The sequence below is a fragment of the Pagrus pagrus genome, assembly GCF_965226575.1.
Source record: "Pagrus pagrus genome assembly, chromosome: 23".
Lineage (NCBI taxonomy): Eukaryota > Metazoa > Chordata > Actinopteri > Spariformes > Sparidae > Pagrus > Pagrus pagrus.
This window is the reverse complement of record NC_140205.1, coordinates 8,496,856-8,513,800: the sequence shown is the minus strand read 5'-3', so window position 1 is coordinate 8,513,800 and position 16,945 is coordinate 8,496,856. Positions and strand designations below refer to the sequence as shown.

The window sequence follows — 16,945 nt, the reverse complement described above, 5'->3', positions numbered from 1 at the left end:
AAGCAATTAAAAATGGGTCACATGATAAATGTGAGGGGTCGTGGGATGATTAATGAGGTGGGAAAATGTAGGAGAAAAAAAGAAAGTTCTCCAACACAAATCTGCATTCATGTTTTGGCCCTTTCTCTAATCTTTGTTTTTGTGTGTGTGAAATATTTGATCATTTTATCTCTTGGAGCCTCAGATAGTTACGAAACCATGAGAAACTTTACTAGAAGCCCGAATAAGACACTGCTTTTTTTGGAAAGGGTCAGACGCCAAAAAAAAATTGAGAACCACTGGTTTAATCCCTAAGCATTTATATGATTTTAGAAGCTTATCCTATGATTTTTTAATGCAACTCTTAATGTACAGACTAACTATTGCTGTCAAATAGTGTAATCTCTGCCTCCAGTGACAAATATAGAGCTATTTACAACTTATATAATACATATCAACACTGATATATAACAATATATCACTTTCAGCAGCTTTAATGCAAAATTATGATAGATACATTATTTTGAAATGGGCCTGCACCCCGAGTGTTTTTACCTGTGGTACTTAAAGTATATTTTGATGCCAATACTTTTGCTCTTTTACTTGTATCAGACTATGTCTACAAAATACCCCCCAAAAGGCATAACATTACTCCATACTGCTCGTTTGGCGTAATCAAAGTCCCCTGAAGCTTTGAGATCCCAAATCGATTTGAATAGACCTTATTTGCATTCTTTTTAAGGCCAAAATCACTTTAGCTGCTAAGCTTAGCTTAGCTTGCACCCTGTCTGAAGTGGGTGCACGAGCTCGACCGCATGACGAGGGTGTAAATAATGTTTTTTCAAATCACTTTGGGATCTTGGGGCTTCTGGAGGCTTGGATTACGCCGAGACGAGCTGTATGGAGCCATTTTATGTTTGTTATTTTAAAACAAGTCCCCGTCTACATCAGTAGTTTGTTGCGGAAAACCTGACGTTAGATCAGCATGAAGGTGAGTAGATAATGACTGAATTTCCATTCTTATCCTTTCAGACAGCACTCGAATAAACTCAGTCACACTTGGTAACCCCGCCTCCCCCAACTTGACTACCACTGACACTAAAACTGACCTCAATTGAAGAAGGTTCTGAGGAGAACACCATGTTCGAAAAGCTGAACCAAAGCTATTTAAAAGGCTTACAGATGATTCACAGCAGGAGTCACAACACAAAACTGTCATGTGGAGATGTAATTTCCCTACCTGGCCTCACAGTGTTAAATTCCGACAGGTCATTTTGCCAGTAGGCCACTTCCACGCTGCTGCTTCTGCTGCTGGCCAAGCTGTTTGCCTTCTGATCCCAACCTTTCCCCGGGTGACCAATTATCGAGAAACTCCGAGTCTTACCGTCTCTCCGCTGTAGTAAAGGGATATAAAGGAACTCAATGCCTCTGCCCTGTTGCAGCCATAAAAACTGATACCGAGCAGAGCAGATATCAGGTCATGTTTAGACTTTTTGAAGCTATGCTTTTATAGATTCCCCCACCGGCTCGACCCTGGAAAGAAAACTCTTGGAAGAACACCTTAACCTCCATCTGCACTTAAACAAACAGCAAGCCCAAGACTATAAAAGAGATAACATCCATATTATACAGTGGTAACCTTAAATGATCCATGGAGCTGTGATTTATGTTACATGGACATCACTGACAAGATATACTGTCAAGAATCCAGTCAAGGTTATGCTCACATATCCAAATATAATATTCATTTTAATGCTCTCTATAAGCAATAAATGTACTCTTTAAAATCTACACCCTGTCAAGCAGAACCTGTGTTTGTGGGCTTAATCGTTCCAGGCGTATAACACCTTATTTCCTGGAAACTCATGAATAAAACTTCTAAAAAAAAAGAAAATACATGTTCTCTGTCAAGCTTTATTCAACACATCAGCGACTTGTAAAGCTGAGAAGTAACCAATCAAGTTTTGAGTTTTTGAATCCATTTTAAAGATACGAAACTCTGTGTTACTCCTTGTTTATGGCAAATCAAGAGTACTGATGCGAGGGAAAGTGATGAGTGAAGCTGCAGAAAAACAGGATAAGATTGTAACTCCAGTCATCTGTCGCCCTCTGCTGGTTACAAGACGCCCGTCCAGTCTAGAAGCTGATTCATTTAGTCCAGGTAGCGATGTGGATTCACGTCCCAGGGCTGCTGGGTGAACAGAAACCTCTCGTCTGTTTGAAACTGGCTCCAAGATAATGACAAAGGACCCCCCTGCTGGTTCCAGCACTGAGTCGCAGGGTGCTCTGCTCTGATTGGCTCGGTCGCCAAAGAGAGGGGTGCTCTCGTGTCTGCGTGATGGTGAACCAATGGGAATGTGAATCTGTCTCTGTGGAGATCCAGTGGAGTCTTGTCCGTCAGGGTCTGACTGGACTGATGGAGGAACGAGGCCGGCACTGAGATGGTCGAGAGGGCAGAATTTCCCATACCTGTGTATAAGAGCGAAGGAAAGAAAGAATAGTTTTTCCTTATAAGGATTACACTGAAGATTGCCCTTAACAATAGCAGCTATGACGTGATCCCATGATAGTCACATGAAGGTAATGGCAGTAATATTTACTCAGACGCAAAGATTTAACCTACATCTACAAGTTATTATAAAACAAAATAATAATAATATAAATATCTTCTCAGTTATTCTGCTTTTAAAGGTAATTTTGAAATATTTAACATCTCCAACAGCTATTATCATGTAAATTAACAACAGTCACATTAAAAAAAGGAGTAAAAACTGTAATTTTGCAGTCAAATTTTAGTAGAATAACACATTTTCATTGTATACGAACATTTTAAGTCTACAATATGAGCGTTTTAGGGGCTTTTCGCAGGATCTTACCTGTTTCTGATGGGAAGAAGTAGCCATTTTGCAACTTCCTGGCCACTGTGTTGTATGCAGGGGAGGCATCTGAGTTTCTAAGGTCGACTCCGGACACTCCTGTTGCCTTTAAATCAACACAGGCGCAGTCCAAAAGTTACTACAGAGCATTAGAAACCAAAAGCCATTTTGTATTTCACAAGCTTTTCGCTCTATAAATATTTACGACTAAGAGTTTTATTGTCATTTTTCATCATCCATAACGGAAAGAAATACAGAAATCTCTCATGTGAAAGCAGGAAAATGGTTTTGTTGCTCAAACAAAGAGCTGATTCAGTTAAAAATAAATAAAAAGGAGTTGTCAGGGCCTTTAAGGTTTGTCTCGAAAACTCCCACTGCACCTGTTGAGACGCGGAGCTGTGTGTCATCGATGAACTCACAGGATCGGCGTCTCTTTGCCTCTGAAGGTCTGCAGGTGTTAAGGAGAAAAACACTGTCAGATAACCGTGGGGTGTGAATGGACTGAAGGGGCTTTTCATTCACTTCAATCCCTTTTGATCTTGAGCTCGATCACTCAAATCCAAGTACATCCACACACACACTCACTCACACACACTTACTCTGTGTGCTACCTCTGTGTTTGGCTTCCCTCCTCCATTTAGCCCGTCTGTTTGAAAACCATACCTTCAAGAGAGAGAGAGAGAGAGAGAGAGGGAGGATGGGGACAATCATCTCAAGAGCAGAAAGATTAAATGTGCGATTCTCTGTGAGTGTTCTGAAGAGGGAAAAATGATGGGTCTACCTTGATGGTGTCCTCTGGAAGCTTGATGTGCGCTGACAGTTTCTCTCTGGTGAACATGTCTGCGTACTGGCTGTGAGAGAATTCTGATTGGGGAGATGGAAACACGTATTTAAGTGCTTTTCTGAGTGGGGGAAAAAAAAATGCAGCAGACACACGTGGGTGCATTTTTTTTTAGATTTTGAGCCTACCTCGCTCGAGTGCTGTGCTCTGCTCCGGGGTGAAGGTGGTTCGGTTTCGATGCTGGGCACGTCCGGGCTTCTGCTCATGGCTGCACACCGTCTCCAACGTCCTCCTCTCGTTCACTTCTTCTTGAATCAGTGAATCGAAATCTGCACATGATACACGCATTACATTAGCTTGTTGTTACGCTAGTTAGACCTACCTGAGCTTAAATCTATATGACCTCACCCAAATATTGTTGTATTGTATATTAATGTAGGAAATCATCAGGCTTTATCATATAAACTGGAATCAAAATGATCACATTAGGTTCTTTAGTTAATGATGCATTCTCTCCATGCACACGATGTAAATCATATTTTCAAATACATTAAAATACCCATAAAATTACAAAAACAGACTAAAAATTTATATTTCTAATGTAAGATAACCAAAAATCTGTAAGTGTGAATAACCATAACATTCCCACGTGGAAGTAAATTGATTATGATTAATAACTGAGGCCTCTCGGTGCCCCGTGGTAGATAAAACATGATAATGACCTCCAGGGTGCCCCTCCAGTAGACAAAATGTCGTAAGGTGCCCTCTACTCATTATAATACATCACGACTTTCTGCGTGCTGGTGCCCCCCTTCATACATGTGGTGCCCTTTTTTCATTTTTCGCCCCTGCTGCTCAAACATCCTGAGTGCGCCACTGTGTAGTTACATTTAGAAGTGTTCTGTAGTTTCATAGGTTTCTTTTGTTAATTAGCAGATATCCTGTATAATTATAGAAGTTTTCACATTAATATACTTTGAATAAATGTGTTTTTATCAAGTTTCTGGCGATGAATGTCACAAACTACACTGTAAAATCTGGAAAAGGTGACTTTACTTCAAATTTAAGCTTGTGCGTGTTACGTTTCCCCCAGAAAACAAAGCCTGAAGGACAGGGGGTCGCAGGTTGGGAAACTAACAAAGCCCTGCACAAATCACAAAAGGGTCAAAGCAAACGGGTCCCTTGGTGTCTAAAAGGTGGTGGTGGGAATAAAACCCACAGCCCCCCACTGATTCTATCAAAATGATAGATGAACAAAAAACATTTGACCCAAGAACCAAAGTGGGAGTCACACTGATCGGGGGGGAAACAAAATGTATAGAAACTGGCCAAAAGAAAGAAATCTCACACTCAACTCAGATTTTCACCCAAACAGAAAATGCAGAGAGACAACTGATGGTGTCGACTCCCTGAAAACACACAACCACCTGAGCAGGGGAACTGCACCCAATAGCTTCTGACTACCTGTGACCTAGATCTTGAGAAATCCCTGTTAACATCAGGATCTTGGGGGAATCTCTGATCTTTCAATAACAACATAAATTATTTTTGTTTGTTGCATTTTTTAATTGGTACACTGTCAATTTTGTGTATACGATGTGATCAGTTGAATTTTCTCTATTCTTCCACATGTTCCCAGCAGCCCACTGACCTTCACAGGTGACTTACCCTGCTCAGTCCTGATGTGCGCACTGATCTCCATGCACATCGGCCCGTGGTCCAGGTGGATCCGTCTTAAAATCCGATTTATAGACGACACCTGTGTGCAGAAAAGCGTCAGCATCAAATGCTGGAACACTGTCAGGGTCATTTACAAACATAAAAGTTTCAATCTCACTTACGCTGGGGACTTTGGAGGCCTTGCATATCCGTGCTGCTGCGAGCCGTTTTCTAATTTCCCAAGCAAAGATCGTCGGATTCTCTCTTTTGCACTGGATGATGGTGGAGATGACGCCCGGGGTGAGGAGCCGGGGTCGGCTCCCTCCGATTGTCTTCGGCTCCAGGAGTCCAGTGCGCCGGTAGCGGCTCAGGATCTTGCTGACGCACCCGTTGGACACCTGAAACGCGCAGAAGGACCCACTTTCTCACAATCTGCATACAAAAAGTGACGCTTTATCTACTGAAACTGTACCTGAGCAAGAGTTTTTACTCCCACTCTTCTCTCCAGAATCTGAGCCACTTGGTTTTATTTGTGCGTACCCGGAGTATCCTGGAGATCTGGCTTGGACGGACTCCCTCCGAGGCCAGCTCGATCATTTTCCTCCTCTTGGACTCCGGGAGAGGTCTGCCGTTGAGAAACATCCCTCCCAGCTGGTTGACACTTCCACCACCTTATCACAAGACAGCCTATACTATTGAAATCTGCCTTTTAAACAGAAATTACGCGTTTTGACTCTGAAAACTTAGTTCACACATACACAGAGATATCTTAATATCTGATAACAGTCTAAGAGCGCAGATAAAATGGTGAAATTAACCTTTATTTGGCAGATCAGCGTTTATCCCGCACATCTCCGCTTGCTCCCAGGCTCGATGCTGAAATAAAGTCCCCAGAATCCCAGAGAGAGAAAAAACACGTTGTGAGACGCAAAGCGCAGAAAAATCAACTGTCCAGGTGACTCCGCGTATCTCTGGTGAATGACAATGAGGGGAAACGACGCCCTTCAGGAGAAATTTATAGGCCCGCAGACCTCAACATGACGTGTGGGCCTGTTACCTGAAATGTCAACACTGCCTGGAAGTGAATGTGGGCATTATAAAGTCAAAATGGGCCTCAGAGTTGGAGGTCTGTGGTGACAAAATGTCTCAACGTGAGACACGACACGACATTCTGGGTTTTTTATTCCACTTGTGTTTGAAGTTATTTCAGGGGTTTGTAAAGACAGGTGTCAGCGTTTAGATTTGGAGACACTGCGCAGAGGAAAGTGGAGAAGATTGAGACATGGAGGTGAGTGAAATCGGAACGATTCCACCTGCAAAGAAAATCCAGATTTGCGCGCAATCTCATTATTATGCGCATCAAACATTTAATAATTGAGTAACTGTGTAATTAACAAAACAGGAGTCACAAAAAGTTGCGTTTGCGTTGCAAAATCAGTCAAAAAAAGATAGAATTTACCAAGAAGCATACTATATATGATGTATCACCTTTGCGTCGGTGCCATTTAACACACTGCACATGTAGATGTTGCTCTGCTGTACCAGAAGAGTGAACTGACAGAACCTGCGCAGGTTTGACTTGATTTCTTGGCTACACCAAATTTCCTGGGCGTCACAAACAAACATTTCCACGCCTGGATTCTTAGAAATTGTCAAAAAATGTCTGTGTCATACTGTAAGCAGCCTATCATCATAACAATATTCAAGTTTGGGAACTCAGGCTGGCTTCCTTTTTTGCGCAGTGGCTGCCCACAGCCACAACCAGACGAATCAGTGCACGAGCATTCAGCTCTGACACTTTCTGCCTCGGTGCATTGTTATAATAAAATATAGCCGAAGACTCCATCTTCCAAAGAAGCTGAACGATCAACACTGCCACGTTTCCCATCCTTTACGGGGGTGTACCTGTGGTCACGTGACCTGAGCATCCTTTCCCAGGTGAAGTGGCTCAGATTAAAAGGATCCCTGCTCCCCTTCCATAAAGCAAACATTTGGAAATCTGCGCCAATGACGACTGCCATATGGTAAAGTGCTTTTGATAAATCATAAATCCATCACCCGGTCTCTCTTTATTACATTTTCTTTCAAAACGTGAACAAATAGACTCGTGCATGGGCGCAAGGGAGAGGGCCAATTGGGGGACCTGCTTTATCCAGAAGAGGGAGGCTAAAATAACCCTCACAGATGTTCCTTGGGCAGCCAGCAGATAAAAATGCGTTGTAAACGTTTCAAAGGGAAATATTTGACGAGCAAATATTAGCCTATGTTAAAACCCACACGAGGCTCGTCTTTTGGCCTGTTTAATGACTAATTGAATATCATTAGTTGGGTCCACACAGATCGAAGTGCCACCGAAATAAAGGCTCAGATTTTAAAATGCCATATGGCCCAAATTATACATTAACCATGCGTTAGAGGACAATAATACTCTCTGTGTACAATCAGCCAGGTTAGATAGAGGACAGCCATTTTTGGACACCATCATCTCCTTGCCAACCGAGACAAAGGACAAATAAGGCAAGCCTCTTTTTCATTTATTACCGGGGAGCTGATGTGCTCATTGATTTATAGCACTTTATTGCACGCACAGTGTGTGCCAAACGAGGTTGATTAAAGTACTTAGCTTGTGTTTTTAAGACGGTGCCACATATTCCTGGTGCGTAAATTATAGTCTGGGCTCGCCAAAGAAAGGAGCGGGAGTTTAAGTGGCTAAAACGTGCCACATAATGAGCGCACATTTTACTGACCCGTCCTGTGTGATGGTGTTGTGCATAAAACACGTGTACCGGTGCTTTACCGCGTCTGGAAGCGTTGAGAAATGCGGGTAATTCATCCGCGTAAAAAGGGTTACCAAAAGCTCTCCAAAGCGCACCGAGGTGCCGTGTGCGCAACGGAGCTGCCTCCCAGCTCGCCTGTCCCTTCACTTTTCTCCACCTTGATATGAGATGAATGTATCGTCCATGTTTTTGATTTTTTGTTTTTACTTGAGTGACTGTTCTTCTGTGAAGCAGACGCTTGTTTCGGTCCTTTGTCATTAACAGCCGCGTTACGTGGTTCATTTTAGTGTCCGTGGCCAAACGCGACGCGTGCCATTCAGTTTTAACTGAAACTTGAATGTTTTATTTTTATTTGGAACGAGCAAAATGACGTGTCCTCAAGATTATTGGTGATTTCCCACACATTTTAAAGAGATCTAAAGATTCTGAATTGGATAACTGACGTGTTAAACACACCCTTTATGAAGCCGAAGTTCACAATACTTATTATTCCACATTACCAAATCATCAGCCACCGTCTTGAACCAATAATCTCAACTGTTTGAAGAGAAAATCATATTAATACACCTTTTTATTTTCTCATTGACGTAAAATCTTCTTCTCACAACACAAGAGTCAGCAGGCTCACGGCGGAGATCCTCTTCCTCGTGATTCTGAACCAAATGCACTTTTAATGCGTTACTGGGTGAAAATGTGCGCCACTTCTTTGGGGATGACGCGCGTGTTTACTGCGCACTGCAATTAAACTGGCTCAATTACACCAAACGCCAAACCTGCCAAATTCCTGCTTTCCCACCGATCCTTTAGGTTTGTGAGCCACATGGGACCCAGCTGTAAACAACAGTTTCTTAATAATGAGATCCCTCTGGAGGTATTTTTGTTTATACTCTTTGGCTGACAAAACTCTCCAAATGTACTCCAGAGTTTGTTGCAAATTCAAGTGAATCTTCACCTGCTGCTCAATAACACAGGGAGGCACACACCCTGCTGCAAAGAAAGTGTATGATGATTATCTGTCCTGTTGATTCTGCATCTCCTCATTATTTCCTTCAGTCAGTTTGCATATTCACAACTTTTCAGGTACAGTAATTAATCCCCCCTCTTTCTTTTCCTTCTTGTTTTCCAGAAGTGATATCACTGTGCCTGCTTCTCTCCTGAAACTGCTGGAACGAGCGAGTAGCACATAAAAGGCTACTAAATCACTTGTCTTTTAAATTTAAAATGATTCATAAAAATCAGTCAGCTGGAAACTGACTAATAAAAAGGGAAGATGTTCTGGCAGCCTGCTTGAAATGCCTGAGCTTAATATGGTACATTTTATCTCACTTTGTGTCTTTGAGTCTCATGATTTACTTTAAAATGTACTAGTTGGATAAGGTTTTGTTGTCGAGTAAAAATACTGACACAAACTGTTGAGCAAAAAAAAGTCTGTCCTGCAAGAGAGCCATGTTGCCACATTAACAGTCTACTCGCAGCCTATCGCATGTATGCATATGTGCATATAAGCTGTTATGAGCTTTAGTGTGCAGACATTTGCTTGGACAGAGATGGTGGAGTGCAGGAAGGTTATTTTGCTGCAATAAAACTTGATCTGATATATACTTAGATACAATAATAGACATATAGTGTATGAAACACCTGTAAAAAAGTGAAACTGATGTCTTTTCTGTGAGATTTCGATGATGTAAAATGAAGTGAATCATTTGCTGTGGCCACGAGAGAGTTAATCTCTACTAACTAGCATTGAAGGTGTCCTGGCAGCTCATTAGGACCTTACACCTCACTCAGACATTAAGACACAATGTTTTTTCCTTTAATTTGTCACTTATGGAAATATTCCAGGCTCCCAGTCAGCCTCCTTGCACGTGTGCCACGCACGTATCACATGGACACATTTTCACAATGTCTCAAGTCATCTGGATACCTTTTTGCATGCTTTATGCATTATTCATATAAAACATATTGATGTCATTCTCTTGCTCCCTGTGCTCTGTTTCTCTCTGTAAGTCATAAAAAGTTAATCCTTTCGGGAATTAAGAAAGTCATGACGTTCAAAACATCTCAAGGCATTTTGCATGCAAATATTTAGAGCCCCCTGAGCATTAATGTTTCCTTCGCAGCAGTGGCCTGCTTCCCACTCACAGTTACTCACATCTCCGAGCTGCCAGGCACAACTGAGCAAAACCAAACACGCACGAATAATATTTTCATCTGATGCAAGATTATCCGTGTCCTGATGATATCACAACAGTTTGGACGGTGGCACGAGTTGTGATTTATTATTGTGTAATATTAATTGTAGTATAAACGTTATTTACATTACCTGCGTCCATGTAATTATTCAATATGTCCGTCTATGAAGTGAAACTCCTCCAGGGCACTTCAAAATAAATGCATTTTCACCTTTTGCACACATGTACATACATGTTGTATCATGTTACCTCTCAGTTGGTGAACACACCTTTTTCAGACATTTTGACCTGTCCAAGCAGGAAAATCACAAGGATAATGTTAACAACAGACACCTCACATTACAGTGCGTTGGCACCTAAATGGAAGCCATCATTGTGTTTTCTTTGCTTTGACATGTCTGTCAGAGAAGAGAACATTGAAGATTTCCTCATATTTTGCCTGGAAACCACACGCATACCAGCCTGTGGTGTTTGCTTTTGTGACATCCTGTTTGATTTAGCCAATCAATAATAGTACAATAGCGTAACTAAACTAAACCATTTGGTTTATATCATATCGTTTCAGCCTTGAAATCTTGTGCTGTAAAGTCATAGTGCGAGAGCTGGGTAAAATGATTTCTTAAAAACAAAACAAAACAAAAAAACAGGTAGAGAGTAAAACATTTAAAATCTTAATTAAGGCAATAATACAAACTCTGGAATATTAATTCTTTCCATAACTGAATAAACAAGCTGTTCTCAGAGGAAAATAAGGTCCCAAGAACACTGTTTGAAGCTAGAAAGGTGGCAGGGTCCGCCACATATAAACAAAGTAAAACAGGATGAAATTGCGTTTGTTTATTCAGTCATGAAAACAAAGATTTTTATTCTATTTTATGTTTGTTTAGGCATAAAAAACAGTCAATGAAGATCTATCTCTTTTGATGAAAGTTTCTTCCCCAAAATAATAGTGCACCTTTAATTGTTTTTAGCCCATTTTATACTATAATATAACAATGATACAATCATATTACATAACTATAACTGATTTTGTTTTGAGAATCAAGCAAAAGCAGGAAACTCAAGAAGACAATATTACAGAATAATCTCTGAATAATCAGGCCAAAAACATGGAAGTGAGTTAAAACATGAAGGCAGGAAATGTAATTACAATAAAAGTCAATAAAAGTGATAAAACAGGCAAAATCACAGAGGAAACAGAGAGAGAGAAAGAAAAGTAATGCAAAAATAGAAATAAATAAAAGAAGACATTACTCTCTCTCTCTATATATATAGATATATATTATACACATAATTTATTTTGTTTAAAAATACATTGTGCACCTTTAACATAAACTCTTGGCACATCCTCTGTGCTCTGATCCAAACGGAAGGTTTCCGACAGCCCTTGAAAGCAGCATTATCCCGGTTAACACTATGCTGACGTGTCGCACCTCCTGCTCCGGAAGGTTTTATTTCAACTTGCCTGCGCGGTCGTGAAGCGGCTCCATTCGCTCCCATTCATTCCGCTCCCCGGACCCGGAAAGATTTTGACGTGTGTGTATGCATGGCACAGTGTGTTTCCGGTATAACGTGTGTGTTGATCGGTGCTCAGCCTTTTTCTCTTGGCTTTCAGTAGAACAGGCACTCACTTCAGAGTCCCAGCTCCCTTACCTGGTCACCCCTAAACGGCGTTGTAACTCAAACCGGTGGACATGGCATCTGTTTCGGCACCATCTCAGACAGCCCCTTCTCCGGCTGCTCCCCTGCAAAGAGGGATTGTAAAAATGGTAAGAATCCTGACATATGAGTGTGTGAGCTCACTACGTGAGTCTGGGGATACAGCTAGTTAGCTTAGTGAGCCAAAGGGCTAACGTTAATGAAGGCTGGAGTGGCTGTCGTTTGTCATACAACTTGAAAATAACTTATTTAAGGATATAAATACACGTATCTGTTGAGTGACAGTGTTGGCATAATGTCAATAACAACTGTCACTAACGTTCACCTCACCTGGCTGTAGCAGCATGCCGGCTAACATTAGCTGAAATTGGCTAGCCTGCTAATAAGCTAAAGCCACTTGACGTTATCACATGTTTGCTGTCTTGCTAGTTGGCAAAAGTAACTTGCTGTATTGTCAAATTATAAAGCTGCGAAAAGTCCACTGTGGTGAGACGTATATCTTATTCACACGTGCTAACTGGGAACCAATGTCGTTGTGACTTGTTAGCTGCAACGTTAACAGATGTTTAGTTTCCCAGCTAACGGCGAGCTAACGGTCAGCTAACGAGCGCTTGCTGTCTCCAAAGTGTTGACTTCAAGTGAAGAAAGTTGGTCGTCTGTGGGTGCTGCTTGACATATAGTTGCCGGCGTTTGCGCAAATTGAATTTATTTCACTTATGTCGGCATGTGCATTGCTGCTCAAGCCAATTAGCATCGAAGCTAACATCAAAAGCGTCTTCTTTAGCTATAACGTTTCATTTTTGTGCCTCTCAGCGTTTCCGTTAAATTCCGTAGTGTCTTATTTCAGCGGTTGAAGGAGCCGTAATAACGGTCAGGGAATAACTTGTGTAGTAGCCAGGCTGGTTAATGTGTCCAGACCCCTTCAAGTCACAGACGGATCATTTCCTCAGTGGGCTGTTTAAACCAACCACGGGAAAATGACACGTAGCTACAGCCTCTGTTGCCCCCTATAATCTCCCATTCATCTGGGCTGTGTGTAGTCTCTGTACTACTTCCCCACCTTTTGATTTCTAGATTTGACCTGACACTTCCTTCCAATGAAAACCTAACCTTCACTCATCTGGATAGAGTTAACACATTTTGTGAATGTGTGCCATAATTTGACCTGTGGGAAGGTGCCCAGTAAATCCAAGTCAGCTCCATGTAACAAGCTGGACAACAGTCAGCGTCTTGCTGCAGGTGTTATAGAAGTTAGGATAAGTGCATGACACTCACGCTCCTCATCAACATGTCGTATACCACAGAGAGCGACGCGTAATTACACTTGTCCCCAACGCGTTTGAACAAGGGCTGTTTTTAGACCGGTGGCAACTACTGTAAACAAGTAAAGACCGGTGTCCTCCCTCGGGAAGCGAGTGTGGGAGGTTACACTCCTGTGGGTTTATTACCAAAGGGATTGAGGGTTTTTGTGAAGGAATAATTACAGCGTCTTGCAGCGCAGGAGAGTCTGAGTGGTCGGATTAATATGATTTTGGCAAGAAATGAATTTGAAATTCGCTTTCAACAAATCTGTATTCCCCCTTCTTTGACTTATTATTCACACAAAATACATAATTTAGTAACAGTAGACTCTCGGCCCTTATCTAAAGCAGTCAACTCTGTGCCTTGAGAAAGGCAAAGCCATGTTGTAGTACATTCCAAGTGGAACTTGGCCCTTTTGCAAACAGAGCGGGGAGGGGGGTCGGTGCCGCTTTGCCGCTTTGCCTCTTTTTTTCCACGCCTGGTCACTACAAACTACAGCTCATACTTGGAAGAACTGAGACAGATAGCAGGGGGACCTCTGTGATTTGATGAAAGACTTTATCTAGCCCACATCTTAGATCAACAGGCTCCAGTGATGCTCCCCACAGACACGCTGGAGAGTCCGCAGATAAAAGGTGTTTGCTCAGATTCGTGTAAATGCCACGGTTGTCAAACCCAAGAGCAGGTTATCTGTTGTTTTCTTTTTTCTTTTTTTTTTGTATTTAGCTACGTTATCAGATGGCTTGATCTCACCTTGCGTTTGAATGACAAACTGTCACCATGGCAACGTGCAGATTGAAGTTGCTTTTTCCCAGGCTCCTGCAACGTTTTATGATATTCTGCTATTATATGTAAATTCTCAACTGATTTGCATCCACACAGCATGAGTGCGGATGTAATTCACTGAATTGATGATTTTTCCTATTTGTCTACCTACTTGTTACACCCGTTTTAAATCAATCCTGCATGACCCTCCCTGAGGGGTAAACTGATCGTCTCCTCCCGCAATGCAAATACAAAAACAGCAGTTTACTGGATATACCAGAGCACATGCATTGTCTCAGAGGAAATAGAAACTGAAAGCTGTGGTAATTTTTTCATTTCAGTCAGGTGATTGAAGATTTGCGGTCCGGTATTTGTTTGTGGTATTGTGACAAAAAGATTTGAAGTGTTTTAAGATATTACTTCAACATAGTCACTTCTTTTACTGTTAATTTTTATCTTGTCCAATTGACGGTCTTTATTGTCATCTCTAAAGGTCTTGTCGGGCTGTGCCATCATTGTTCGGGGCCAGCCTCGAGGTGGCCCACCCCCGGAGCGTCAGATCAATCTCAGCAATATCCGAGCTGGAGCCATGGCCCGCCGAGCTGCTCAAGGCCAGCCCGACACCAAGGACACCCCTGATGAGGTGAGCAGCTCTGTCCCATTGTGTTTGTGTTTGTTTGCATTTGTATGTGTTTGGCAAAGGCAGAACAAGGTCCTGCCAAGTATCCCTCCAGCACACACTATGATAGTCCTGTTCAGGGGTTCAGTGATGATATGTGAATCATTGTTTTTACTTTGGGGAGAAGATTTATCACATGGCTTTGTTATCCTCATTTCCAATGAGCATTTGTAACATAACTATGTGTGAATTGGTATTCAGACCACGCCTGATTGTATAAATGGTGATGTAGCCTTGAGATAAACATGTCAATTCTCAATTGAACTCAAAGCTTTAAGACACCAGTGGTGTGATTTGACATTTTCTTATCATGCCTTTTGAAAAGTCCATCAATTGATTTGACTACTGTCTGGTCTGCTGCATGTTTTTTTTTTTTTGTGAAAAAAATCTATTCCTATCTGAAGGCTGCAAGACTAAAATGTCTTTTTATTTTTGAATACATTTTCAATTTGGCCTTGACAGACAGTTTAGCCTTTTTTCATTTATCAGATAAGAAAGAAAGAGGGGAAAAATCAATTTCAATCAGTGTACAGATATAGTTTGCTTTGACCAAGATAATGGCATATCAAAAAGCTTTTTTTATTGCAGATTTTGCCAACATGATTATGACGGTGCTAATTATCGTACTATTTTCACTTAACTACTGTGGATTGTTATGTCTGCCTGGTGCCTGCAGTGAAGGGCCGCCAACTGTGATCAGACTCTAATTTTTGTCAGACAATAACAACATTTTATTTAAAATGAAGGATTTTGTTTCTGCAGAAGTATGTGCCTACTAGTTATTTAATTCTAATGAATTGATTGAGTCAAAATACACTTTGATTAGTTGTTTGTGATCAACCTTTGACATGGAAGTGCACATTAATATTCCTGTCTGTATTGCAGCCATGGGCCTTTCAAGCCAGAGAGTTCCTGCGGAAGAAGCTAATCGGCAAAGAAGTGTGCTTCACTGTGGAAATCAAGACTGCTTTGGGCAGAGAGTACGGCATGGTGTACCTGGGAAAAGGTGAGTGGACTGAGTCAAATCTTAAATCACAAAGTGATCTGAACAATGTCCACATGCATCATGGATTGGGGGAAAATACTTGCACCATAAATGTTCCTTTTCCCTTAACTTGACTTGTTATACAGAATTCAGCATACATGTGTAGAGGAAATCATATAGTTATACAGTTATGCAATAACTTGAACATTATGGGTTATTATTACACTATAAAACAATGTAAAATTTGTACTAAAAATTAGATTAGAACCATTAGAATTGGTTAAATACTTTATTCTGAAACTAGTTTGGTTCTGCCTACTGCTAGCTAATTAGCTGCAGGTACGGTTTAAACAACAATAACCAAGTTAAATTTCCCTGTATCCTAAATATCAGCTCTCTTGGTTCCCTCCTGTCCAATCAAGTCACCTGACCAGAACTAACTCGAAAAAAGATGAGTTCTGTTTTTGTATGAAATGCTTTACGTTTTTCGTTTTTAGACACAACAGGCGAGAACATTGCAGATTCTTTGGTGAACGAGGGCCTCGCCACAGTTCGCAGGGAAGGAATCAGAGGGAACAAGTAAGATTTTTGCTTCTTTTTCTGTCTTTTCGGTCGTAACATTTAGACAAAATGATGTGTACTGATATTATGTGGTATCTATTGTATTTGTTATGCCATAATCGGCTGCGTTGGCATCACTGAAGTCGAGTGTGTCAATATACAAGAGACTGACATGAGTGCTTTTCCTTCAAATTTGCTCATCAGCGCGGTTGGTGTACTTTTGGACTTCAAAGCCGATTTCTAGTTTGCAACTCTGCCCATTGTTTGACAGAATTAGGAGGAAATCGCTTTTGGCAACACGATGTAATCTTTCTCCTTGCTAAAGCTTAGAGCAGGACAGCACTGGTAAATCTGCAGGGAGATAAACACAAGTCCTCATCTGGTGGACTGTAGAGAATTGAGATATAGAGTCATGCTGTCCCAGATGGTGGCAGTATTACCCTGCTGCTACAATGATGTCCCTCTGAAACCCTTTCTGCCACATTGCCCTCATGCAGTAATCCCCTAAATACACTTGCACATCCAGTGCTTTATGACAAAGTACCATATATCCCCCCCAGTGGCAGTATTTGAACATTACACACATTACAAGCAATTTGACTCATGCTGCTACATTTGTATCTTCCAACATGAACAGAGATGATGGGGTATATTTTGCCACTAATGACCCTTTTCAAGCATTCTGTGCAATGGCCCAGAACAAGCGCTAATGTAAATGATGCTTTAAGTG

At 41.4% G+C, this 16,945-nt stretch overlaps 2 protein-coding genes across 4 annotated transcripts in view; one reads left to right on the top strand and one right to left on the bottom strand.

Annotated features, from left to right (window-relative positions):
• Nucleotides 1-1,875: 1,875 nt before the first annotated feature.
• Nucleotides 1,876-13,679, bottom strand: pax4 (paired box 4). 2 transcript variants are annotated; one of them, XM_084346559.1, is made up of 12 exons: nucleotides 12,254-13,679; nucleotides 11,918-12,009; nucleotides 6,114-6,171; nucleotides 5,836-5,966; nucleotides 5,478-5,693; nucleotides 5,305-5,395; nucleotides 3,825-3,965; nucleotides 3,637-3,719; nucleotides 3,455-3,518; nucleotides 3,236-3,303; nucleotides 2,856-2,961; nucleotides 1,876-2,448 (listed from the first exon to the last, which is right to left on the bottom strand). In XM_084346559.1, exons 3-12 carry the CDS (start codon nucleotides 6,145-6,147, stop codon nucleotides 2,132-2,134), a joined length of 1,251 nt encoding a protein of 416 aa, XP_084202685.1. In that variant the 5' UTR covers nucleotides 6,148-6,171; nucleotides 11,918-12,009; nucleotides 12,254-13,679; the 3' UTR covers nucleotides 1,876-2,131. The 2 variants fall into 2 exon arrangements, with proteins under 2 accessions (XP_084202685.1, XP_084202686.1); XM_084346560.1 differs by lacking the exon at nucleotides 6,114-6,171.
• Nucleotides 11,666-16,945, top strand: part of snd1 (staphylococcal nuclease and tudor domain containing 1) — a 173,082-nt gene continuing 167,802 nt past the window's right edge. Inside the window, exons 1-5 of one of the 2 annotated variants that reach the window (XM_084346557.1) lie at nucleotides 11,666-11,798; nucleotides 11,880-12,033; nucleotides 14,484-14,633; nucleotides 15,555-15,675; nucleotides 16,152-16,233. In XM_084346557.1, the coding sequence (XP_084202683.1) occupies nucleotides 11,959-12,033; nucleotides 14,484-14,633; nucleotides 15,555-15,675; nucleotides 16,152-16,233 (428 nt within the window). In that variant the 5' untranslated portion in view covers nucleotides 11,666-11,798; nucleotides 11,880-11,958. The remainder of the gene's footprint in view (nucleotides 11,799-11,879; nucleotides 12,034-14,483; nucleotides 14,634-15,554; nucleotides 15,676-16,151; nucleotides 16,234-16,945) is intronic. The other variant, XM_084346558.1, reaches the window with a different exon arrangement.